Source organism: Coturnix japonica, chromosome 26 (assembly GCF_001577835.2).
Source record: "Coturnix japonica isolate 7356 chromosome 26, Coturnix japonica 2.1, whole genome shotgun sequence".
Lineage (NCBI taxonomy): Eukaryota > Metazoa > Chordata > Aves > Galliformes > Phasianidae > Coturnix > Coturnix japonica.
The window spans coordinates 3426478-3452502 of NC_029541.1; the positions used below are offsets into that span (position 1 = coordinate 3426478).

The following is a 26025-nucleotide window of genomic DNA, read 5'->3' on the forward strand; positions in this document are numbered from 1 at the left end:
GTAGAGCTGGGATCCACCCCTTCCCAGACCTCATTTAAGGGTTGGCAGTGGGAGCGGGTATCTTTTGCTGGTGACCCCCCCCTACCTACCAGAGGCCTTCTGAAGGTAAGCAGTTTCTTTCCTTTGTTTCTGTGCTAATGGCTGTTGCATTTGAACAAACCTTTGCTTGTTGTAGCCTAAAACTTTGCTGCTTTGCTGTCATTGTTGTGCTTTCCATTGCCTTATAGCAAGTCATTTCATAATTGTGAGAAATACACAGTGAGGAAATGTTTTTTTCAGTAGGTTCTGTATAAAATGATGCTATTTCATGGTTTTCTATTGAAAGAGAAGTTTCTGTACCTGCCCTTACTAATGCCTCTTTGGGTGAAAGCCATTAAGATGCTACTGTGGAATTTCTCTTTGTTTCTCAGTTGTGATTCAGACCTGGGTAATGAAAATGAGTGAATTGAGTGTCCCTGGTGGACTGGGTCAGTGTGTTCAGCTGGTTGTCCTTGTCTGTTCAGCTGGGCTGGCTGGGAGCTGGGTTGCAGGGCAGTTCTCTGCTATTGGTGTCTGGTTCAGAGCTGGCAACTGCTGGCTCCTGCCTGTGTGATTAGCACTTCATAGGCTGAAATTGATTCCTCTATATCTGGTCTGGTCAGAGAAGAGCTGCTATAAAGCATAGATTTCACATGGATCCCCCCAGAGCAGTTACAGAGAAGAGCTATGAGCTGCTTTCTTTGGGTTATCATTAGAGACAGGGAAACAAAGATGTTTCTAGCTTAGACCCTTCTCCTTGGCTGGAAAATAGCTCTCTACAACTTGCTCAAGTACCTGAGGAGGTTGCATGCAGTAGCACTGAGAGCCTACAGACCGTACCTGGTTGTAAGTGAGGGTTGCTCACTGCACTGGATGTGGATGGTGCTGAGCTCCTGCATGCTGCGGAGGCGGGTGGCTGGCACACTGGAGTTGGGAAGGTGCGTGGTCTTCTTGTTACGGCGAGAGCAGCAAGTGGTGGTCAGGCCATGGTGACTTGACAAGGAAGGGCTCCGAGATGATGGGTAGTTTTGCATTGAGCTCTCCATGCAGTTCTGCTCGAACAGTTGCTCATCTATGAACTCGTGGTTCTGGCAGGGAAAAGAATGGTGCTGTTAGTCTCTGGTAGCAGTAACAGCTGTGACCCAGCAGCAGGTTGTTTTCAACAGCACCCATTGCTAGGTTGGTGGGATGTGTCAGTCCTTTGTCTTTGTGAGGTTGCTCTCTGCCTGTGCCTGGAACTATTTGCACTAGGCAGATCTGAAAAGGAATAACTGCTCGCTGCAACCAAGAGAAGACTTTGCTGTTCTGTTTCAGTAGGGGAATAAGAGAAACTGCTCTGACAGAAACCTGATAGTCTGACAGTGCTGCATCACTTATGCAGACTGAGCTCGTTAATATATTGTCTGATTTTCCTGTTATTTTTGTGTCTGGGTTCTGGAAGCAGTGGTATGCAGTGCTGTATGATTATTAAACCCCAGAGGAGAGATTCAAGATCCATTATTTTGTATGTGTGGGGATTGGATCGTATTGGGTTGGGAGGGCCATCTTACCTATATGTTATTTACAGGATGTGGCTTGTATTGATGCAAAGCATACTTGTAGTTCGTTAGGAGCTGCTATTAACTGAGTGGAAATAAACATGGCAGCTGACAGCAGGAAGCATGTAGAGGAAGGGATTTCATAAAGCTGTATCTGTAAGGAGTTTTTGTGCTAAGGGACAATGCAGCCTGAAAGGAAGAACTCACGCACACATACACGAGCACTCAAGTTGTTCTAGTGTACGTACTTTATCCAGCCCCTGTCAGCATCAGGAAGGATGGGAAACAACAGCAACCGTGGTGAAGGCAGCCACCCGTTTTCACTGGAGCAATTAATGACTCTCAAAGGAAACAAGCACTGGGTAGCAGGAAGAGCCACGTGCACAAACTCCCAAGGACAAGACCAGGAACAAGAAAGGAAGCCAACACTCTCAAGACACATCACATAGATCATAGAGGAAAGCGAATTGAATTAAAAAGGAAATACCTTGATGGTGGAAGTTCGTACAGATAACAGGGGATCATCCACAAGATAGGACAATCCCTACGGGACAACATGCCAACAAAAGATAAAAACACATTTGATTGTCCATTCCAGCATCCAGAAATTTACTGCCAGCACTGCAAATATTCTCTCAGCATTCCAGCCGGTTTGTTCAAGTTTCAATGGGCAGATAGACCTTTTCTTTGCCAAACCTTGCTCGAATCAGAACACTTTGTTCCTTCCTTCTCCTGTTCCTGATAACAAATCTGTTATTTTGATGTTTTAAGAGCTGAATGAGAAGGAGAACAAAGTTTCAGCTTCTAATTCTCAGGTAACCAATTGGAATTGCATTGCCATTGGGTCTCCAATGGGTTTGAGGTTTTGGTTGTGCTTTGTGGAAACACACAGATGGGAGGTTTGGGTTGCAAGACTGGATTCAGTGAGTTCAGTGTATGGCCTGTGAGTATCCATATTGAATCCAGGGATCAGAAGGAATGGAAAAGCTCTTTGAGCAAACTCCCATCTGTTGTGCTAATATGACAAAGTGGCCTTTACGAAGGCAGCTGCATGTAACTTAGAGTCCCTTTGTCATCATATACACCAGATTTCAGAGCAATTCAGTTCTAAGACTGTATGCTCATGAAACCAGAGATGCCATGACAGTAAATAATGTACCTGAGGGATTTTTCTGCCTACTCTCAGGAGAGGTGAATTGCCCATTGAAACGAGTTTGCAACCATTCCTCATTCCATTCCTGCAACTTCGTCACAAAATGACTCTTCAGTGTTTAAAGACGTTTAATGTTTCAGGGGGAGAAGCATGGTGGCTTTTCATTAGGCTGTGTGAATATTAGAGTTTCAAGAGAAGGTAATTTGGAGCATTTGAGTTGATAGCTTCAGAATCCCAACCTGGCTATGGGATTTCTTATTCTTATTGCTATTATTTGCAGAAAGTAATAATCAAAATGTTTCAAACACTGCTTTTTTTTAAAGCACTGAGACTCACTGTCTGAGCAGGCTTGTGTGCTGGAAGCTTTGTTACTATGGTAGGCTGACACGTCCACAAATGAGGATATGCTTTGGCTGTGTTACTTCCAGCAGCCCAGCCTGCTTGTTAGCAGTGGAGTGACTCACACAGCTCCAAGAGATGCCCCCCACCCCACACAGAGGTCAGAATGTCTGTCAAGGGCAGACCCTGGGGCAGGGATGGCTGCCAGCTCCTGTTTGCCTCAGGGAGCTTGTAAAAGTTCTTAAGTGAAGTATTCATGTGAAAGATGGGTCACAGCAGCGGAGCCTTTAAGCTCTAAACTGAAGAGTCAGATTGTGAAATATCCGCTTGTTATTGAACATCCAAAATTGCTAGAACCAGAGGTGAGATGAGTCTTATCGAATGAATCCAATAGTCATTGATACAGGAAGAATCAGTTCACAGTCCTTACAATGGTGACCTTAAGGGCTCGGTGTGATAACCCGGCTGTACTCAGCAGGTCACTGTAATTAACCAGACATCTTCTTCCAGTGTATCGCTGAAGCCTAAGTGATATTCCAGCATAAGCCAAACTATGGAAGTGGAGGTGATTTATCTAAAAGAAAGCTCTTGCAAGTCAGAAATCAAAAGTACGTTTGATGATGGATGCAGATAGGAAAAAGTCATGAATATTTCAAATGTTAACCTCTTTTCATTCTTTCTAGAATGAATCACGGTATATATTATGTGTGCCTTTACTGCATAACCTTTTATATAAACCTGGAAGGAAAACACATGTACCAGATAAACATCTGAAATGTTCCAAGAGGCTTCTGCATACAGAATAACCTTGTGAGAAATGAGGTTCTCTCTCTAGCAGCGCATTGCATGACACAAACAGAAAAGTCGTTGTCAGAGAAAACTGCTTGACTGGCTTTAAGGTAAATTAGCTTCTCTTGTAACCAGAGAAAAAACACGTGTAACCTTTAAACCCTTCTGCTCTGCTTTGCTTTAAGGGCTAAAGGTTATTTGTTCCAACTCGGTCTTCTGTTGGCACTGAAGACCACATGTAGTTTGGCTTCATTGACAGCAGCTTCCTCCACTTAAGACAGCAGAACTGTCCGGAGTTATTAATTAGCACAAGCAACAAATATATATATGATGTGTGACCGACAGCACAAGACAAACACAGTATTTTTTGTCTTAGGAAGCACTGGGAAAATGGACCTTAGTATGCACCTCATTTGCAGGATCTTCCAAGTGACTTCCACTTAAGTGAACCGAGCAACCTGCTATTAACTTTGCACTGGTGCTTGGGGAGTAGCAGACATCAACATCTTCATCCCTATCTACAGTGATTTATTAATTGAAAGATAATGAAATCTAAACGCATTTAATCCATAGCAGAGTGTTCTTGGGAACCTGAGCATCAATCTGCTCCGGCACAGTTTATAGGTCCATATTTGATGTCCCTTGGAGGGTTGGTTCAGAACACACTGCATACATGTCTTTTCTGCATGGAGCCTGGGCCAGGCACAAGGGCTGTAAGATGAAGAAAGGGTTGTGTTGCTACTTACAGTTGTTTTTTCCAGGCAGTGCAGCAGGTGGTGATGTTGGCTTTCAATTAGGGAGGTGCCTTTAGTCGTATGCTGCTCATCTTCAGTGGATCCCTAAAGAGCAGGAAAAAAGGGGCGGAGGGGGGAGAAACAAACCCAAACCAGGTGTAAAACCACAAAAAGAACCACCAGCTTCAGCTTTCACAGGGATAAAGATAACAATTTCCATGTTGTCGTCTCAGGTTTTTCTCACAGATCACCTTTCTTTTTTATCCCTTTAGTGATTTGGTTTGTAAGCTCAGGTGAGCGAATGAGCTCTGATTCAAAACCAGTTTGTTTTTAGCCATTCTATAGCTGCAGAGGAAGCTTTGGAAGTGCTGCAGGTTCTGGAAACAGAAGCTAAAGAGAAAAAGAAGAAATGCCTTGGTGTGTTGGGGGAAGGTGGCAGTGGGTCCTAAGGGCTCAGCTTTGGTATCAGGGCTGTGTGCTTGCAGTAATTTGGGGAGGGGGCTGCTCAGCTGTAGTAAGATAAGCTGTAGATCTTGGATCAATCTCTGTTAAGCTGAGGGGCTTGATCTGCTAGAAAGATCTAAAATAGGTTGAGAGTTTGGAGTTCAGTATGGGTATAATGCTTGGGTTCATTTGTCAGAGCAGCAGTAGATGGGCCAACTGAGTCAGCTGGGTGTGGGGGGAGAAGCAGAGCTCTGTGCTTCTGATCCTCAATCAGATGCTTGCGTTCAAAGTGCAGCATCTGTCGCTTGCACTGTGATCAGATACACCTCAGAAATGGAAGCAAGAGATGGGTTGTTTAGAGAGCATCTGTGATGCTGAAGAGCTGGGATTATTTTTCTCACTGTCTCTGCTAAGCAGTGGCAGATTTAAGATCTGGGTTGTTCAGGATATTCTCTTATTGCCACCATTTAAACTCCCCAGTGTTAAACTTCATCATGGCTTTGTGACACATCAATCTGAGCACGTCTTCGATGAGTAGTGTTTCCGAAGACAATTAAATGCATGAAAATGGCAATTAGGTGCTATGAAATGTTTCCCTGTGCTCCCCAAGTAAGAGTTACCTGGTTTCTCCTGCGGTACCTGAATCTGAAAGTCACAAATGGGTGTGTGTGGCTTGAGTTTCTGCTTAGAAATCCTTCCAGAATCCTATTGCTGGGAGAGAAAGCAGGTGGAATGGGAGATGCAGGATTGCCAAGGCTTGTCTGTTGCTCTCAAGGGGGGTCAAATTCAGCTGTGCTTAAGGCATTGCTTTTAACTACACCCATGTGTCCCACTGATTCATCACAAACACGTGTTCTGGATGCTGTTTCATGGATGGTTTTGTGATCCTTGAGTGAAGGAAAAATTCCTTCTCTGACAGGTGCCAAAACAGAGCTGAATTGGTACATTTATCAGGCTGACTTACTGTGCACGGAATTAATAGATTCCTATAGGAATGCTTCTTTAGCAGGTTATGGATTTTTTTTTTTTGGTTGCTGTTGTTCTGGAAGGTTGAGCGTTCCCATAAGTATTTTTAGGAGTAGCCTAAGAAGAAAAATCAGTTCAGTTTTTCTTATTAACAATTCTCCTGGTGTGCTAACAAATCAAGCAGGTCCTGTTCCTACCCTGCTGAGATTACTGACTCTGCTAAGTCTGTGTTGGAATATCTCCCAAAGAAGTCCTCATAAGCCCTAAAGCAAATATGAGGCTGCACTAAAACACTGGAAAATGAGAGTGGAAAAGCACATATTGCAAAAGCATCTTTGTCTTGGTCTCAAGCAAATCCTCGTATAAAGCCTCCCAATCTCTGACAGGAGAAGGAAGCCAAATGTCAGATTTTGGTAGCAAAGTTCAGTCTCTTCCTCTGTCTTCCATTACAAGAACAATCTTGCCACTGATGGAAATGGAACAAGGGATGGCAGAGACCAAGAATAAAGAGTGATATCATTGAGTATGATTCTCCCTTATCTCTCTTTCTCCCTTCTTCAGCTGGATGAGTGTTTTCAGAAACAGAATCCATTAAGGGCAACCCAGTGTCTGCAGGAGGTATTGCCCCTTGATCAGCAATGCCAAGGGCTGCACAAGCAGTTAATGTTTTGTAACTGGTGTACTGAGATGAGCTGATTTGCTGGTTAGGCTGTCCATGCAGCGGGGGTGACCATAATGGTTATCTGTGGTTTAGGAGATTCTGCTTGTGGAAAAGGAACAAGACCCCACAACCTGCCGTTCCTAGGATACATACAGCCTGGCTCTTTAGCTGAAAGGGAGTTTCAGCTAGCTGTACAAGGAGATTAACACTAAGAGGATATGATATGTAGGCTGCTGCCATGGGAAGCTCACCATCCTTCTGACATAAAGCCCACTAAAAAGCTTTCGAAATGAGAAGAAAAAGCTCTGAGTACTCTGTGTCTAGATGGCAGATGCAAAATGCTACAAATCTATGTTTCTGAAGCAAGAATCTGTGTTCTTGTTAGCGGCAGAACTTCCTCCTGCTGCTGTCCTTGGATCAGTCTTTTCCTTCATACATTTGTTGCTCTAATAGAAGACCACAGGCTGAAGACGTGCTGTTCCCTCCAAAGATGGTGTCAGCGTGTTCGTTCTGTGCTAATGAAAGGAAATCCTGGCACGTGTTCTGGAATCTTGAACAGCCTTTCTTTCCCCAGTTTATTGCTTAGGCTGCAGAGTCACAGCCAGGATACGTTTTAGGGCAAGGCGGATGTTTGGGTTTATTTTCAGATCCTCCAGGTGTCAGACTGCAGGGTGACCTTGTAAATAAATAATTAACAATAGCTTGATTGTGGTACTCTTTGGTAATGTAGTAAGGGATGCTATCTAGTCATGGCCATATAATAACTGCAGTTGGAGTTACTGCCCTATGGCAGTCTGGCCATGTAAGGCCATCGCAGCTAGCATGAGTCCTGGGCAAGGGATCAGAACAGGATGTGTACCTGATCAGCAAAGCAGTTGGATGCTAATTTGGCTGGGGGTTATGCACAGAATGTAGATAATATTTTGGCTTCTCATACAGCAACCACAGAAGTCATATTCCTTCATGTTTTTGCAGCTTAAAAATGTGGCTGGGTAGGTTATATTGTCATTCACTTTTTGTACTCTCTTAAGAATAGTTTGTTCTCTTGCCATCAAATGGAAGGACATAAAATCTTTGTGGAGCTGAAGTTGGGGATTTTTGGTTAGTAAGAGATGTTGAGGGGATTTGTGTTGGGATAACAGTGTGGAAGGTCAATTGGAAACAGAGTATCTGTGCTCATCTCCTATGGCACTTTTATAAACCAGGAATGCAAAGCACAAAAGCAAGTTTTAAACTTGTAGTAAGTTATTTTGCGTGTATCTGGGAAATGAAATAGACATCTGAGCTGTCCTGCTCCCGAGCATTTTTTGTACAGGGAGTAAAGCTGTGGCTTATGAGTGACTTGTCTTCCTGGTCTCTGTATATTCTTAATGCAGTAACTTTCCTTAAACTTCTTCAGAGCAGCATATGGTTCCAGCTCTGCAGATCTGTCAGTGTTAAGCAGGAGATGCTGGATGTGCAGTCAGGACATGTTTTGGAGGAGAGAACAGAAAGTGATCCAGGCAATCCTGCCTTTCAAATGCGTGCTTTGAGTGAAGTGCTTTTGTAGGGGCTGCTTAAAAGCAATTCCAGACCCAACTCCATTATCCTCACCTGCACAGAGTAGCATCTCATGTGAGGGCTCAATTAGACATTCTTCATCTTGCTCCCCACATGCAAGAAAGGCTGATTTATTTAAAATGGAATCCATGAAATGTGTTAATACTGGCTCTGGTGTTGATCAGGCTTAATGTAATAACCTCCTCTCCTTTTCACTGATTCTGCTGAGCAATCTGACGCACTTTGATTATTTTTTTTCCCCTCCTGAATAGCTAATATTAGCCTCCAGATGCCTTTCTATTAAAAATAAACCTACCACCAAACTGCCTGAAACAGGAGCTAGGGAATGTTTTCCTGTCCTGTTGGGCACAATGAGATGGTCTGTATTAGAGAGAGACTTCTATAAATAAATCACTGTGTGTTGAAAGAATGTGGATAATTCTGGCATGGGCAGGTGGTGTAAATCAGTACAGCTCCAACAGCTTCATTGCATTGGGTTCTGAGGGAACCACAAAGCTGGTCCATGATAGGAGGCCAGATCCTTCCTTGGCTCAAGAAGAAGCCTGAGGAATTGTTTTCCTCTCATCCAACCCATCAAATACAGCTGAGTATTCCTCCGTGCTGCCTATACTGTACACAAGGGCAGTTAGGGTGTAATGCCATTTGGTGTGTGGGGCTGCCAAGTTAAGTAATGAACGATTTGGGTGGCAATGGGGAGAGAAGGGAGCCTGGAGGGGGAGGAGCGGGGATGGGGTTCTGCACTCACCGTCAGCTCGAGGGCTTCGTTCAGCAGGCCATTGCGTTTGCTGTGCAGGTAGGCATTGGAGCTGCCTGTCTTGGCCACACGGATCCTTGCAAGCCGAGCTTTCTGCAGGAGATACAAACAGGCTTAATTTAGACATTGGCACAGCTGTACTGTCTGTATCTGGACTAAGGATGTTTCAGGGTCTCTCTGTACCTGAGAAGCCCTGGGGGTGAGTAGCAGGGGCACAGGGGATGAGGATGTGGCTGAGATCAGCTGGCACACGTCTGCCTGCCTGAGTACAAACAGCTGATGTGCATGACCTGCAATGCTGTCAGCCTCTACAGAGTTAAGGAAAAGGATCCTGCAGATCTGTTTGTTCTTTCAGGAGTTATTAGTCTTTTGGGGGGCTGGTTGTCAAGATGCTCATCTTCAGCTGAGTGCTATTTGGTAACTTGCTTCACTGCCCACCTGAATAGCATGGATTGTGGACTTAATGCTGGGAAATAGTAGTGAAAAGTCTTCATTCCTCATCCTGCAGCACTGAAAGGCACTTTATTTGTTCCTTTTGTCCTCTACACCAGCAGTGTCAGTTCATGAACTTTGGTGGCTGATAACGCAGGACTTGAGACAAAACCATGCATCTCTTTGCAAACTGACAGAAGTCATTCTGCATCGATGCTCTTCTCACTTTCATTTATCCCTGACCTCTAAAGGGGCAAGTTAAATGATAAAGCAGTCCAGAGCAAAACAAGAAAGGAAAGCTAATAAGGCCCTCTTCCCCTTTTTGATCCCACAGGTTTTCAGCTTCCCAGTTAATCTTTTCAAATGCCGTCTCCTTCTCTGTCAAGTGCTGATTTGCCTTTTCCTACTGTTAATTTCTGACTCAAACGCCATTAGAAGTAAATACATGAAATAGCTGCGGCTATTAAAAATAATTACATTGTGCTGTATTTTAAAACGCTGCATAATCTTTTTAAATAACATGGAACTCGTGATTTTTTTCCCCTTTTAATTAGAGGTGCTAATGGGTACGAGCTTTCTGGAGAGTAAAGCCAAGAGGCAAATATCTGCAGTGGGTCCAGAGAGTGTAATAATTCTGGGAGCTCTATTACTGTATGTGCATGAGTGACTCTGGCTCTCAGTGTTGAACCTTAAGAGCATCTGCTTCAGCAGGCAGTTTCTCAGGGGACAACATGTGCAGGATGTGGGTTGGCAGCCTTAATTAGGAGGCACAGGCTATGACCAGCCTGAAAAATGGACATGCTTTTTGTCACCCCAAAATGGGGACATCCGAAACTGCGTTTCTTTTCTATATTTCAGCTAGATTTGTCCCATCTTAACGTTAACTCTGCAAGAGTGAAATGGCCAAAAGTTGCTCTGTACTGGAGATGCAACAAGAGTGGGAAATTAGTCCTGTTTTTCTGAGGTCTTTCCTATTTACTTTTGCTCTGGGACGTGGACAGAGGCTGACCTCTGCATGCAAAATATGCAGGGGCTGCAGGCAGGCATTGACTGAGCCTGGAGCTGAGCAGTTTGCATTTCTTAAGTTGGCTCGTTTCAGGCTGAAGTCTCTGTCTTCAGAAGGGTTTTCTGATTCAGACACCCAAGTACCAGATGGAGAGAGATGTAAGGAGTCTGTTTGTTTCCAGAAGACTTCCTTTCGTTTTCCTTTCTGGGCTTGACAGAACATCAGCTCCTTTAGCTGCAGGAAGAACAAGTTCACAACTTAGGCACCTCACATTCAGTGGGAACGGTTTCATTGTCGCCTTCGGTTGCTATCATCATCAGTTCACTCAGTTGTTAAAGTGGATTCAGTCTTAGGCTCTTGTAATGAACATTATTCCCTTTGCCTCCAGGCTAGCAGGAGATCAAATATTAATAGCTGTACTCCACATGGACTGGAGACGGTTCATTTCTGAGGTCTGTTCTCTTTTCTCCTTTGAAATAGGGCCACTGGCTCTCTTAATAATTAAACCCCATAGCTTTTGTAGTTTAGAACAGACGTTGTTATTTTAAAAAATGTCAGTGGGGCAGGGCAGAAATTAATCCTATTTTCCTCACACAGAAGGCTGTCTAGGAGAGTCGCATCACCTAACGGTGCCTGCATCGTGATTAAATTTGGTAGATATCTTGATTAAGTCAGCTAGAGAAGTTAATTAAAACTGGTGCCTAAAATTGGTTTGGCCCTCCAGACAGTTGGGCTAGAAACAGTAGGAAAGCCATACTTCAATCCTGTTTGTGTGTGTTACTTGGAAAGCAATGCAAGCTTGCTGTGATATTTAGGTCCAGGCTTTATGGTGGTGCAAGGTGCAGGACTTTGATTGCAGCTGGGAGCAAAGTTGTTAGAGCACAAATAGGAGAGGAGCAAATGACAGAAGCTGAAGCCTTGCACTTAGGGCGTCCCATGCAAGCTTTGCTGAGCAGTGTTTTGTAGTGAACCCTGTACTTCACCCTGTCTGTACTTAACCTGGAGCTTTAGGCTGATGGGCTCCTCAAAACGGTGCTGGTTTGTAACACCTGTGGGTGCAGTTTTGTTATGTCAGCCCTCCATTTACACAGCTCCGTGCTTCTGCTGTGCGTTTTCTTACAGTCTGCTGTGAGTGCCATTGGTGGGGTGGCTGCCTTCTGCATCTCACTCATAGATGTGACAGACTAAGGGTCATCAGGGCTGGGCCTGAGATCACTGTTACTGAATATAACCCCTGCACCAAGAGGCTAAAAAAGGAAAAGAAAGCGGCACGCTGTGTCTGCATGTGAAGTGGTAAGAGGAGTTGCTAGGAAACAGCAGGATCTCAAAATGCATATGACCTAATCTGGAAGATAATTTCTAGGATGAAAATAATAATACTAATGACAGCCACTTGCAGGTTAGAGTGGTTAATTTGGTTGTCCTGGTGCACGTGTGTTCTTTAGAGCTGGATGGAAGGCAGGTCTCCATAACTTCTGTCTCCTTGTTGCTTTGTAAGGAAGGAGATTTGGGGTAAGCAGCTGTGAAGCCCTGTGCATGTGAGGGAGGGGGGCTGGCAGCACCCTGGGTACCTGCACTTCCCAAAGGGACTAATGAAGGAGAGAAAGAAAAGCCTATCTTCATTTTCTAGCTGCTTTGGAGCAGGAAAGAAGCAGGATTTGCAGGCTAGGAGAAATGCTTACCAGATGGCAGGCCCAGGAAACAGCTAATTATTATTTATTAATGATTTTCATCTAGTACTTATGGAGACAGCGTTCGCTCTTGATTTATGTGGTATTATAAGCTATTAAGTTACAACCTATGACATAATTTCACATTTGCCAGACGTCGTCAGCTTTCCAGATCTTTGGTGCCTCTTTGCAAGGCAATGGAGCACGAGTGTCAGGTCCTGCTCCCTCCTCAAGGCTGCCCCTGCTGTTTGCATCATCCTTCCTATCTCACTTTATCTGCTATCCACACTAAGGTGTTGTAGTAGCTTCCCTTTGTCACATGGAAAATAGAACATTCTTCTATTAAAAAATAATAGATATATTTAAATGTTGTTATTAAAGCTGTCAAGAAGTTAAATGAATCTACTGCCTGTAGAGTGCTTTCTTCAGTACAGCCAAGTGATGCTCATTTGTCCTACTTAGGGCTCTGGGAAGCTGCTATGCCAACTTTAGCAGAGCTTGGAAGCAGGCTGGGCTGCCAGATTAGGACTCAGGTCATTACATGCATTTGAAGAGTGTGTGAATAACAGCTGCTTAAAAAGCAAATGGCCCATATAATAAGTACCAGTGATTATTCTCCTAACCCTCGTTCTGTCTGGCTGTTGCAATAGGCAGGCAATGGAGTTATTGCAGAGACAGAAGAGTCCACATATGAATACCAGACTGTGTAGAACTCCTTGTACTCCTATAGAATTTGATAGAATCTCTTACAATCAGATCTTATTTTGAACCTCTTTGTTAGTATCCAGAGAGGAAATGGTTCCCCTCCCCATCTCTTTGGCTCTCCTTTTAATCATTAACTTATCTTGGGCACCATTAAAGCATCAGAGCATCGTTTCAGGTGTTATGGCTTAATCTTCTCTAACACTGAAGGTGTTCAACCTATTTAGACAACAATGCACAGAATAGGGAGCTTAATGGATCTTAACTTCTGTACTGGTCATAAGCATTCTGGCTGATGAAATGGAGCTTTGAGAAGAGCCATGTTATGCAGAGCTTGACTTGGGGTGCACACATCGGTTGGGATGCACACATTGATTGGGAGGTTCTTGGAGCACTGAGGCTGGTCCCTTCCTGCTGCCAACTCCTTGTATGTTTTCATGACGAACTTAAGCTCTGGATGGATGTTTGCAAAGCTCTCACTCCTACAGGGCACCTATTTTAGAACCTCATTCAACTCTTTCAACAATGTCTTCTGATTTCCAGCCTGCTTGTATTTACCACCAGGTTTAATTAGCTGCCATCGTATTGACGTTTTCTTCCTGCGTAGACCATTCCCTTTCTTGTCTTTGCTCTTTATTCACAAACCCATCCCGTGGTCACATCTGGTAAATGGAGGCTTATGGAAGAATGTGTGTCACAGCTCACGTCTTTACACTGACAGCCACAAAACATTGGCTACATGCCTTGATTTGGCAAACGTCAAGGGAAAAACCTGCTTCTCGTGCTATATCGGGTGCTGGAGAGCTCTCTGGTTTGTCAGCAGAAAGCTCTGCAGTTGTCATGGTTACTCACATCTCTGGCCCTTGTTTGTGCAATCCAGCATTGTTGCACGTTCCTATCATAGAATGGCTCCTAATTGTCCCGACTCAGTTACCAACCAAAGGATGTTGTTTCACACGTGGATAGAAATGCACTGGCGGTGGATGCTGGAGCTCCCGGACAATGCGTAGAATTACTCTTTATGATTGTATTTGTTCAGTGTTAATGCCGAGTTCGGTTTAAATGGCTGCACTTACATGGGGAACAGGTGGCTCAAATTACCAACAGGCAGCGGGCTGCATAGTAAATAGCAGAGTTCTGCTCTACTGTGACAAACAGAGACAAGAGAAACTATCTCCAATGGAGCAGTGAGATAGTTTTGGTTTATAGCCCTGTATGTGCGTATGAGCTAATGGTGAGAAACCACTGAGATGGGAAGAGAAGTGGATTAATCCCAGTTTTACGCTCAAGGAAACCTGAGTCACAGCGAGGGAGGTTTGGGAGGGTGATGCTGCTGTAGCATCTGTGTTTGTCAGAACAATGAGACAGGCTGTGGTGGGGAGACAACAGAGGATGGCAGGCTCTTGTTGGTGCCCAGAAAGAGCCTGCCTTGTGCTGGTTGAGAGCCTGATCTGATGCTGAAGATATCCCCTGCTACTGATTGGTTGGATTTTCATGACCTCCAAACAACATAGATGTGTTCTGAGTCAGACTTTGTGACCACAGCTGCTGGGTGGAGTGGGAGGAGTGGAATAATGAGATCTGGGACCTTTCAAATTGGGCTGTGAAATATCTCTGGGAGTGTTTGCAGAGGACCTGGGTGATGTGCTGGCAGGTTGCAAGGCTTTCCTATCCATTCAACAGACTGGGGTACATGGAGACCTCTGCTGCCATCTTAGCACCACATGTCTCAGGGACAAATGTTGCTCTTCATCTGCTAATTGCTTGCATGGCACAAATGGCAGTGAGCTTTACTTCCATCGCTACCCACTTTATTGCCTATGGATGCATTCATGTTCCTTAATCTAGAAGTAACTATGCATTGCAATTGGCACAGGGGTGTTGTGTTTGGTGCATAGATGGGACTGCATGGATGCTCGACAGCACTCAGCACACTTGATTCTGCATTACTTTAGTGCAACAGGAAAATAAGTAATTCACAGAGGTAACAGTAAAAATTCTGATCTCCAGAACCTGCATCCAAAGCTTGATGACATTTTTGGCTGAATGCTTTCCCATGCTGGTCTCCTTGACAAGGCAATTTCAGATTGCATTTATTTAGACATCTGGGATGAATCAGGCAACCTCAGCCATTACAAATCCTACCGACTGTGCTACATAATGAGCCATCTGGCCAAAGCTGCTGCACATCCCAGCTCCAACAGGTGGGAGCGGGTACCTCCTGTGAGGAGCTGCCCCAGGATGGATCCATCAGCTTCCTGAGCATTGTGGCTGTTACCTGTTTATGGCTGAGATCTGCCACGAAAAGCACCTCAAGGCTCGAAACAAATGCAGAGAGGCTTCTGGATATTGGTGGATGTGATTGAAGCTGGGCGTTGGGCCACTATCGACATCAGGCTTGGTATATAGATAAATGGGCTTGCTTCGCAGGTGAAACCTGTAAGCTCTAGCTTGCTGATTTCAATCGCTGCTTTCAGAGGTGGTTACATCTAGTTGTCTTATGTAATTTGGCACCCAGGGATTTCAAACTGGCTGAACTGGTGGAGAATTCCTATTTCATAACACTCGGGAAAGCAAGTGGTGAGGAAGGGCTCCTGGTTGCTTCGTTCCTTTCCCCTTGCTGTATCAGGGGATGCAGCAAACACTGACCCACACCAGGAAACCTGATTTCTCTCTTTAAATATCAAAACAAAAACAAAACTAAGTTGGTTTTTTTCCCTCTATGTCAGTAACTGTTAAATATCAACAACAACGAGAGCGTATTCCATGAAGGTTCATTGTGGTTGGGGAAAGAAAAAAAAAAACTAACAAAAAACAACCCAAAACTGTGTTTTTTTAAATGTCAGCCAGCTCCAGATTTAACCTTATTGTTTCTCTCCCTCCTGAAGTTCCCAACCCCATCCCCTGCTGGGACTGAGTCACGCTTTGTCGCTGAGCTCCCAGCTCTGCTCTGCTCGCTGTTTCTGGCCGTTCTGTTCTATGCTCTGAATGAAGCTCACTAACCCACCTCCAAAATTTAGGGTGTCAGCTGAAGAAACAGAACATTTCAAAGCTGACTCCCATGCTCTGTAGAAAATCAATTATTATAATGGCCCTGTTATTGACGGGTGTGTGGGCTGTCTTTCTCATGGGTGAGATGATGGCATAAATCTGGGACTGAGCATTCTCTTCGTCACCGTTTTCCCTCTTGGCAGCTCAGTGGCTGTTTCTTGTGCCTCTGGGAGTGGCGGTGGCTCCAGAACAGGCTGTTTCCAATGTGCCTCTATGAGCTATCTGCATCCTTCCTTGTGGCTGAAGCCCCTCTCAGCATCTCCATAGTTACCTTTGCATCCTCCTGCAGTCGTGGCTGTGTGTGCACAACCATCTCACAAGGATCTCTGTGCTCCAGAGTAATCTACCTCCATCTATTTCCTCTTGTCAACTTCTATCTGAAAAGATACGGCTTTTCCCTTGTCCTGCATCCCTTTCTTTGCTGCTATTGGCTGTATGATGGAACGCTTTAATTCACCAACCAGGCAATGAGTCCACTCCTCTGCCTCACCTCATTTGTACGTCTGCTTTTTGACAGCCAAAGTTTCAGCTTTCAGTCCTGTGTTGCAGTTGTTTTTGAGGGCTGCTCTGCCCTCAGTTTTGCCCAGGTTGCCCTTTTCTTGCCTAAACTGGGGGTTTCAGTTCTTCTCTGGGAAGGTATTGCTTAGGGGATGAAATAAGGCTTTCTCAAGGCTTCTGCAGTACAGTCCACACTCTTGTGGTGGCCTGGTTTGATTTTGCTCTTACCCCAAGGGAGGTTGAGTTTGCTCAAGCTGAGCACAGCAAGGGAGGCACCATCACTACCTGAGTTACAAAGTCATTCAATTGTCAAGCCCGTTAAGCATCAAATTCTCCTTTAAAACCAGAGGCTTTGACATTCAGTGAAGAACAGCATCACTTCAATGTCAGGAAGGTCTATTCTTAGCATGTCATTAAAAAAAAAGGGGAGAAAAAAAAAAGTCTTTGGGGGGAGAGAAAAAAAACCAACACAATTTTACCAAAGTGAACCTTGTCAGACATGATCAATTTGTCTCCCATTCAGAGTGACCTGGTCCTTGCTGCCTGCCAGAGAACAAACCTTGATGACACAGCGCAATAAATTAAGATTGCCAGATCTCCCCGTAATTAATTTTCTTGCAGTGCAGGTTTGGCAAGGAATAATTTACCTCTGAGCTGACTAAATCACTGGTGGTGGTGGTGGCTTTGTTTTGCTCTCTGTTCTTCCCCCTTTCTTTTCATGGCACCTTTCTCCTTGGCTGTTGTAACAGCCACCCCCCATCCCCTTATTCACACCTCAACCTTCAGCTCTCAGCACTGTGCCCCCTCCTCAGCTGGATGCTCTTTCAAGGCTTTTGTCTCAATTATTTCTCACTGGACAACTTCATTTGAGTTCATGCCAACAGCAGAATGATCCATAGCCTGGGCAGCCTTCAGAGTCGCTTGTCCCAGCTACGATTCTTGGAATCAGTGCTTTGGAAGAAGTTCAGTTTATAATAATTTTACAATCTAATCCTCAATTAAAGGAGAAAAAGGATTTATTTAGCACACTAGGAAGTGAGAAAAGATGTCTGTGCTACTTCTTCAAAGCTGTGTGTCCTCAACTCTGCTTATAACAAGCTGGGGGATGTATTCAAGGACTGAGAAAGCGCAATGAGCTGTATCCAGCCGTCCTGAAAAAGCCACATAAATGTCTTTGTGACTCTAATTAGATGGGGACAGAGTTCTAACTATTACTAAACTTCTATTCCCAAAGAAGAAATTTAATCACTGCAGGTTGGTGCTGGAACAAGGCTGTGTTACCAAAGCAGATTCTGCTCTCGCCTGTGTACGTCCTGACCATCCCTGGAGAGCCGGCCAGCCACGTGCTGCTGGTTTGTTGGCTCTCTTTAGTATTCATGCAGGGGAGTTCATGTGAAAATTAGTCACACTTCTGACTTGAGAAAACTTTCTCAGCCCAGAAATTAATCTGATATCAGGGGAATTAGAAATTCAAATGGGGGAAATAATACACTGCGGACCTTATAAAAGCTGCCATCAATCATATCGGCATCAGCCTCGGTGATACGTTTCTTTGCCATCAATTGGAACATGGTCCAATGAGTAAAGGAAAAAGTGAACTGGGATGCAGCTTCAGCATCCTGCCTGGCCAGGATGATGTTGGAGCTGCTTTGCAAGGTGATCCATGGTTGTGTGTGTGATGCAGCTGAGTGTCCTGGTGCGGCTGCTTACCTTCTGTGCCCGGCGCTTGTCGGCACGTTGGTTCTGGTGGTAGATGCGACTGAAGTTGGAGACAATGACAGGAACGGGCAGGGCGATGACCAGCACCCCACTCAGCGAGCAGATGGAGCCGAAGATCTTCCCAGCAATGGTCTTGGGCACCATGTCACCGTAGCTAGGGGGAAACACACACATATGGGAGGTTCTCCCTTCAGACCCATGTAATGGCTTTCCAGAGAGCCTTTCCAGGTTCTCTGAGCAGCAAGGTGAGCATCCTGATAGCAATGCTTAGACAAGCAACAAATCCCTCATGCTGTTGACCCAGGTTCTTTAGATTGCACGTAACACATAAGCACTGCTCTGCTAAGTGCTTTTTTTGGGGGTCTTTCTGCAGTTTGTGGCTTTTATTTTGCAAGTTACGAAAGTTTTCTGCAGGAGTTTTATACTTAAGCTTTAACATTGGCTCTAAGTAGAGAAAACCAATGTGCTTTGTCCATTGCACATTGCTGAGGTTCCACACCTCGCAGCCCAGCTCCTGATAACCAGGTGGGCACCAGAGGTTGGCAGTGCAGATGTTGCTACCCCAAACACCGCCAGTGCAATGGAAGCCTCCATTGGAGGCTCATTCTCCTCTGTAGTTTGTCCTCTCCAATTGGCTTCAAAGTTATCATCTGCAAATGGAAACCCATTCAGAAAGTGGAGGTGTGTTCTGATCGTGTAGCAAAAGGTTCCTTTGTAGCTGATGCTCCTAGAGTAAGGCACGAATGTGATTCTCACAGGCACTGACTGAGTTCACAGGCCTTGTTTCAGCGAGCCATTTAGGTGGTATTTTATTGTAAGATAAAAAAATAGATTTGGCACCAAAATGGCCACGTGCAAACCACCGGAGTGCATGAATTCCCACAGTGGCTCAGGAGGTCAGCACAGGAAACCCCATTGCAAGCACTGGTGAAGTTTTGTAGGAGACAGGAAAATGATGCTAGAAGTAAAGGCTGAGCCCTTCGAGGGGCAACAAGTGGTTTCTCTTTGCTATCAGATGGTGTTTGGGGTTTCTTTGGGATATTTTGGTGTTTGATGGAGCAAATATTGATAGTAAAGTGATTTATAGTCGGGCCTTTATTTTTCAGACATCACTTGTGTAAGCTAAATTATTCCAAGCAGGATCCTTCTGCATTCACCTGCCTTCACTGCACTCAAACCCCTCGCAATACCACAAATCAATAACGTGCTATTTATGTCTGTTAACTTTCTAGCTGCTGCTGCTTCATGCCAAGACAGTTTTGAAGCTCTTGCCAAGTGACAAGGTCTCCTTCCTCATTTAACACTGTTCTAAAAAAAAAAAAAATAAGAATCTTTCTCTATTTTTCCTGCTGCCCCTTCACACAGTAGGGCTGAAAATTAATCATATGCCTCAAATGTGATCTTGGTGACCTGGAGTACTGAGAGAAAGCCCTTCAGTGCATTGGTACAAAGTATAATGATAAGCGTCTGGCTCACAGCCTCGTTGAGTTTTCTCCTTGCACCCAGGCTGAGTTTCCTCATTACTTGTGACTTCAGAGCAGATGCTTTTAACACCCTCAGGGTAGATCTGGGAGAACAGAGAAGGGTTTTTTTCTTTTTTTTTGCTGGGGAAGTGCAGAACTTTGTTTGCAAAACCATTATGAGGGATATTGGGATGGGAAATGTGGCACTGACTGGAGCAGGTGGTGCAGACATGGGAGGGAGAATTTCTCCTCCTAGTGCCATCACTCCTCTGTATCTGATGCAGAATTACCTGCAGAGGGATTGGAAGGGGGGCTCTGAGCTGTATGGGGGGCTCTGGGCCATATGGGGCACATTACAGCAGTGTTCTCCAGCTTTGCTGGGCTACTGACCTACAAGGGAAGTGTCAGCAACAACGGGACACGTCCTAGCTTTGTGATCACAGTGCTGCTGTGCTTTGGTGACTTGGGCCATTTTTAGATGACCTATTCTTAAAAAGAAAGCTTCATTCAGACCTTGAAGGTTTCTGGGTTAGCTCCAGGTGTGCATTCCTTTCAGCACCGTTGCCATGCTGGGCTTAGAGTTCATGCATTACTCTGACATCTGCAGGGGAGAGGAACAAGGCAGAATACAAAGCAGTGGCAGCGTTCAGACCTGAATTGCATTTGATGAGCTGTGCCAGGGGTGGCTTAGAGCTGGCACAGCAGCTGCACTCTGTCTCATCCTGTTGAGGAAGGTGTGTGTGAATGTCAGTGCTGCAGATATTAGACTTGCCTTTAATTTGGGTTGGGATGAGGCTTGGATGGAACCAGTAACTTGCTGCCTTTCTACCCGTGCTTATACTGACATACGTGTGGCTCCTGCAATGTTAATTACTGAGTGACAATTTGTTTTTGTCCCAAATGGCACACGGGGCATCTTTATAACAGAGACAGAACCGAATAATCTCAAGTATTGGATTTCAGTTAGTGCTAATTGGGTATTTTTAAACCTGAACTTTTTTTCTTTTAATGGAATGAAAGCATCCAACTTTCCCATTCATTTGTTTCATACGTGGCAACTTGTCACCTAAAAAAACTCCTACAGAAAGCGTGTTTTAAGTAATTAATCAATAAGCTCATTAGAGCAGTAAGAAGATAGAAGAGCGAGGTCATGATTAACATTCAGAGGCTCGAGCCTTTAATACAAACAACAGAGGCCACAAATTTGATAGTTTTTTTATTTTCCTGTGACCTTTCATAAATCATTTCAGCTTTTTGGACCTCAGTTCTCCATTGCTGACATGGCATTTGGTCACCTGCTCTGCCTGCTTGGTTGGGTGATGTTATGAGTGCCCTGAGCCCTGAGTGCACCCAGCAGAACCCCAAGTGCTGCTGAGTTACCAGTGTTAATAATGCAAAGCATTGCAGAGAAAGCTGGAGGCAGCAGCCTATACGTGGCTGTGGGCACATCCAGAGATAAACACTGAGGATTGGCTAGGTTAGAAGTGGAACATGCCTAGAGGTAAACACATTTGCTGTTTATTTTGCCAGAAATGCAGTTGGATGGCAGCAGATTGGCCAGCTTACAGCTGCTGAATTGGTTGTTCTGCTCACTGCCTGTGCTATGCTGCACCTGCGGCTGTGTGCTGCTGCACACAGAGGTTTGTGACCCATAGGTGCTCTGCAGCTTCTGCATGGTCACCCCATGCTTAACATGGCTCTTCTCCTTCCTGGTGTTTCTTTACAGCAGCATTTCCATCTCAGGATGCTCTGTGAGCACTGAGGCTCACACCCACAAAGCCTCCCAACAAACAAACCAGAAGCAAAGCATTAAGAAAGCACTTCTAAGTGCTCAGTCTGTAGGCTGGGAAAGGCTGTGAGTATCGAGCTTCAGTATTTTATTTATTTGTTTTGGGATGTCTTTGTTCTTAGAGTATAAAAGGGGTCATATGGCACGCACTGTAATTAGCAGCTATTAGCCCTGGCAACATAATGTGCTGCTGTTTTTCTCCCTGTCAATGAAGAAAATGTTTTCAAATAGAGGTCACTGCTTCCGAGCTCTGGTTTTAGCAGCAGAGGTGTCTGGATGCTGCTTAGCTCCTCCAGCTGGAGACAGCAATAAATAAGGTGCTGAGCAGCTCATCAAATGACTCACTCTAAAAATAGGCTCTCAGCAGCATTTCTGGTGATCTTTTCTCTCTGTGCAATGCTCACAGCCTTACAAAGAGGGGTTTGTAGTAACAAACGGCGCTGTGGGGATAGTGGAGGAGCTTTGCAGAGGATGCTCTTTTCCAGCAGCCCTCTATCATGCCAGCTTTCCAGGCACTGTGGATATCAGGAATGTGCCCAGGGAGGGCCTTAATGTTCATTAAATATTATTATTGGATGGTTATTGTTGGTGCTGGTTCCTGTGATGTAAAGGGGATCAGAGTGCAATTGGCATTTGGTAAGCCTGTATCCCAACACCTCTCTTAGCAGAGCAGCCACGTGCTGCTTTAGATCCGTTTACTGTTCTGCTTTATACCACTATTAACATCTCTCTGAGTTTCTTACTCTCCAACCTTTTGCCCAGTGCTGTAAGGTCAAAAGGCAGTTTCCCTCAAGCCTTTACCTTCTGCTTTTAGGACAGCAAGGACAGAATAGCAAGGCAATGTGTTGCATTGGGGAATATGGTTTGGAACGCTTTTTGCATGAGAGAATAAAGCATGGAATTAACGTGTAGCTTCCCAGGTGTGAGAGATCCTTTTCTGTACTGTAAGTAAATCGCTCTGCCTTGCTTTCGTTTACACAAAGGGGAAAAATGACTCAAATTCAGCCAGAAAGTCTCAGTTGCATTGTGAGGCTGTGTCACATCTGACAGCTCAGAGGAGCTGATGTCCCTCTGTTTAATAGGTACAAGTCCAAGGTAATTATGCTAATGCTTCTTTGAACCTCCAGTGAAATAATGATCGTGTCACTTCCAATGATGCAATGAAAACAAAGGCAAGTATTACTCATTCCTCCCTTGTTTTTGCACATGACAAATGAACAGAGGTTTTAAAGCTATAATGCAGGACTGGTGCCACTCAAATCTTCCCTTTAGGGTTTCATTCCCTCTTCCTCTACCCCATTCCTGATTTCACGTGCCCTGCTGGATGTAGCCCATCAAACCCAGACCTCTTAGAGCTCACACATGCCACGTTCCCCCCCAGCACCATTTATCCTGTCACCCATTCCAGATCTCCAAAGATGCTATTGCCATTTTCAGCATATATTTTCAGGGCTATCTCGGATAAGTGCTGTGTTGATTAATTAGTTAATATTGGCATGCTATTTTCCAAAGGTAAAGTTGTTTTGAAGTTGTTTTGTGGACGCAGACCATGGGGTGTCGGTGAGGATGCCGTGGTACATCTCATGTCAGCTCTTCCAGCCTCCTACACCCAGGCAGGGTGCGATGCACCGCTGAGCAGCCAACATGCGAGGACTGTGAGCAGGCTGTCAAGTGACAGACTGGAATGGCAGTCTGCTGTGTCTGGGGAAGTACAGAGCGATTTCATGCTAGGCTTCTCTTACATTAAGTATACTTATTTTCTGCCTTGTTTTGAGCTGGGCAGCTCCCCAGCTGGGTATTCAACTTCTGTGATATTTGGCTTGGGTTTTTACACTTCTGTTTTCTCTTGCTCTAGCATATTTTAGTTGTTAATGTTTACACGGATGCTCTCATCCTCCCTGGATATGCTGCTGAAATTACATCCAGCAGCCAAGCTGTGAGGGGCTGTGTTCTATAGATGCCTATCAGCAGTAGCGACAGGAGCTTATCTGCAGCACTCAGGCTGGTTTGGGCTTAGTGAAGAGTTGTGGTCAGCAGTTGCTTATCGGGGGGCTTTGACATAGTGTTGATTGATAACTGTTGATGCTATTAAGCTCTTTTCTCATTCTAATGAAAGTGCAAGCAATGAAATGAGGAGCGTCTCAAACTGAGAGGGATTCCTTATGGTGCCAGAAGCTGTTTTGTAGGAACTTAGTGGTTCAGGATAACTGGGGAACTTGCTAGAGTCAAGAAAGGACTGTTTTGTCAGCACTGAGATGTGCACATGCTTCAGTCAAGGTGGAAAAGGAGGAGGAGATGTAAGTTCTACTGCTTCTCTACCAGTACAAATAAGGAAGAAGGGCAGCTTGTTCCCTAGTGGCTTGCATGGGGGGGATTTCTGCTCCTGGGCAGCCCACACTAACCCTCCTCAAAGCCATATTAAAGCCTTAGGTGGACTTGGGTGAGTTGTAGCCTGCCCAGTGCTGTACTTGCTCCAGAGCTATGACCTAACTGTGGAGGCCTTTGGTAGCATCTGGTGGCATAAATGTTCCTTACAACAGCAGCGTTCCCTGCCTAAAGCAGCAGGAGTGTTTATGTAGACTCAAGAATAAACTGAGTCAGTTATTGAATACACGGAGTGTTAAGAATACTTAATATATGCACACACACACTGGTTCCATTTATTCTCTTTGGCTTGGATCGACTTCTCAGCCTGTAGGCTGTTAAAACAGATGGTCTGAATTTGGGTAACATTCAGACCTTGAGTTTAAGCTAAAACCAGAATTCCACTGGCAAGGAAAGTAGGTCAGAAAGCTAAAGCCCCTACTCCTAAATGGATGAAAGGCTTCTAATCAAATGTTCTCTATTACCATTCATTAAAAGGAGCATAGGAAGGAATGTCAGAGACCTTGGAAGTAAGGGCTGCAATGAGAGCCGCCTTAGTCTGAATGGCAGAGAGCTCCTGTTGGCTCTTCTCAATGGCAGAACTGGGGCTCTCTGGCTGTCATTGTCACAGCAGAAAGTGACAGGAATGGGAAGTGAAGCCTGAAACTTCCCATTGGCCCATGTAACTCAGAACTCATGCAGGGTGGTTGTCTATTCCTTAATAAGAATGGCACTTTGCTGCATCATTCCATCTCATCAATGATATGCTATTTTTTGGTATGATATCTTGCTTTTCTGTACAGCCACCTCATAGAACCTACACAAAAAGGAACACAAAATCTGCTGAGGTAACAGCTGTAGAGAAAAGGAGGAACTGACTTCAGTGAAGAACCCGTATAGGGAGATCTATATTTCCCTTTGTAGAAAATGCCCCCATTCTTAACCTCTGCACCTCACTGTCAGTAATGGATGTTCCCTTGGCCCCGTTCCCTTTGGTTGTCACAAAGCCAGGAGTGAACTCAGTTTTCTTATTCCTCAAGCACCGGCGTGCAGCCAGGCTGTCCCCTGTGCTTCTGATCCTCCACTCTCAGTGCCAGTACTGAGGATGCAGGAAGGATGCTTTGTGTGGGTGCTGGGTGCTGCTGCTGTTTGGGGAATAGCTCACTGCTGTGTTGTGACAGTGGGGACTTTTTATCATATATGAACAAAAGAACCCCCTTGGGTTCTTTCTTTGCTGACAAAACATCCACCCCTGGCTGTTTATCTCCATACAGAAGGTTTTTCCCTGATGGGGAAAGCGTGATGTTATATCCACAGCCTCCTGTTGCCTTGGTAATTTTAGCTTTTCACCCTGAAACCAACAGAAAGCTCTTCTTTGGTCAATATTTAGTTTAATTTAAATTCTAATGTGGGCACTCAAACTCAGTAATGAGAATCAAGCTGTGCAGGGGTACAGGGCTCCCCTTGGCCCTAATAGCACACAGCAGCAGGCAGTGCCTGTGATGGGGCTTTGCTCCTGTTTTACTTATGGGTCCCCTTCATGCTACAGGTGATGCAGGAAGCCTGGGGTGCTGTGAGGATGGGATGGCAGTGTGCTGAGCAGAGCTACTGCAAGCACATGCAGCATTGTGGTCATCTTCCTTGTTTGCCCATCATTTGCAATCTGTCTGCAGATGAGCAGAGGTGTATATTATCCAATAGAGAATTAAAGGCATTCAAATAATGTGGACCAACAGCTTTGCAGCCACCTGTTACTGAATGATCCCTTCAACCTGGATTTTCTTCCTGTGACCCCAAAACAACACCTTTAACCTGTTTCCCACCATGATGGGGCATAAGGGATGCTCAGGAAATAAAGGAGACTACGTACGCTAAAGGCCTTTTAATTTACTTCATTCATTATTAACTGGAGAAGAATCCTCCTATTATTCGGAGTGAAAACCTCATACAATTACCTGATAGTAGAATCAGTTCTTTTTTAGAGCATTAAAACCCTCTGAAAAAGAAAGCTCACTGGAAATCTGCAGGCTGAAGTGAGTGGTTGGGGTGCTGTGCAATAAGACTGTGCTCTCCTAATCTCTGGGCTGAAGGCTCCCTGCTCTCAAGTTCTTAACTCTGGTGTCAACTCAGAAGCAATGTTGGGTTTCTGCTTTCATGTTATCCTCGTCTGTTTCTTTTCTGTCTTTCTTTTAAGCAGCTTCAGCGTCCATGCTGAGCCGTGTCACATTCAAAACGATACACATACTGTGCATTTTAATGAGCTGCTAACACTGATTATAGAAAAAGCAATCTCAGAGATATTTACCAAGTCAAAAGGAGTTTGGGGAGGGTGAGGGGGGAAGCCTATGGGGAATTAATTAGCTTTTTAAGAAGTG

The 26025-nt window shown here is 44.8% G+C and overlaps 1 protein-coding gene across 5 annotated transcripts in view; it reads right to left on the reverse strand.

Annotated features, from left to right (window-relative positions):
* KCND3 (potassium voltage-gated channel subfamily D member 3) overlaps positions 1–26025 on the reverse strand; it is an 85263-nt gene that overhangs the window by 7057 nt on the left and 52181 nt on the right. For 4 of the 5 annotated variants that reach the window (XM_015885346.2, XM_015885348.2, XM_015885349.2 and 1 more), the window contains exons 3-7: positions 18026–18188; positions 8948–9049; positions 4584–4676; positions 2044–2100; positions 859–1106 (exon numbers count right to left, since the gene is read on the reverse strand). In XM_015885346.2, the coding sequence (XP_015740832.1) occupies positions 859–1106; positions 2044–2100; positions 4584–4676; positions 8948–9049; positions 18026–18188 (663 nt within the window). The remainder of the gene's footprint in view (positions 1–858; positions 1107–2043; positions 2101–4583; positions 4677–8947; positions 9050–18025; positions 18189–26025) is intronic. The other variant, XM_015885350.2, reaches the window with a different exon arrangement.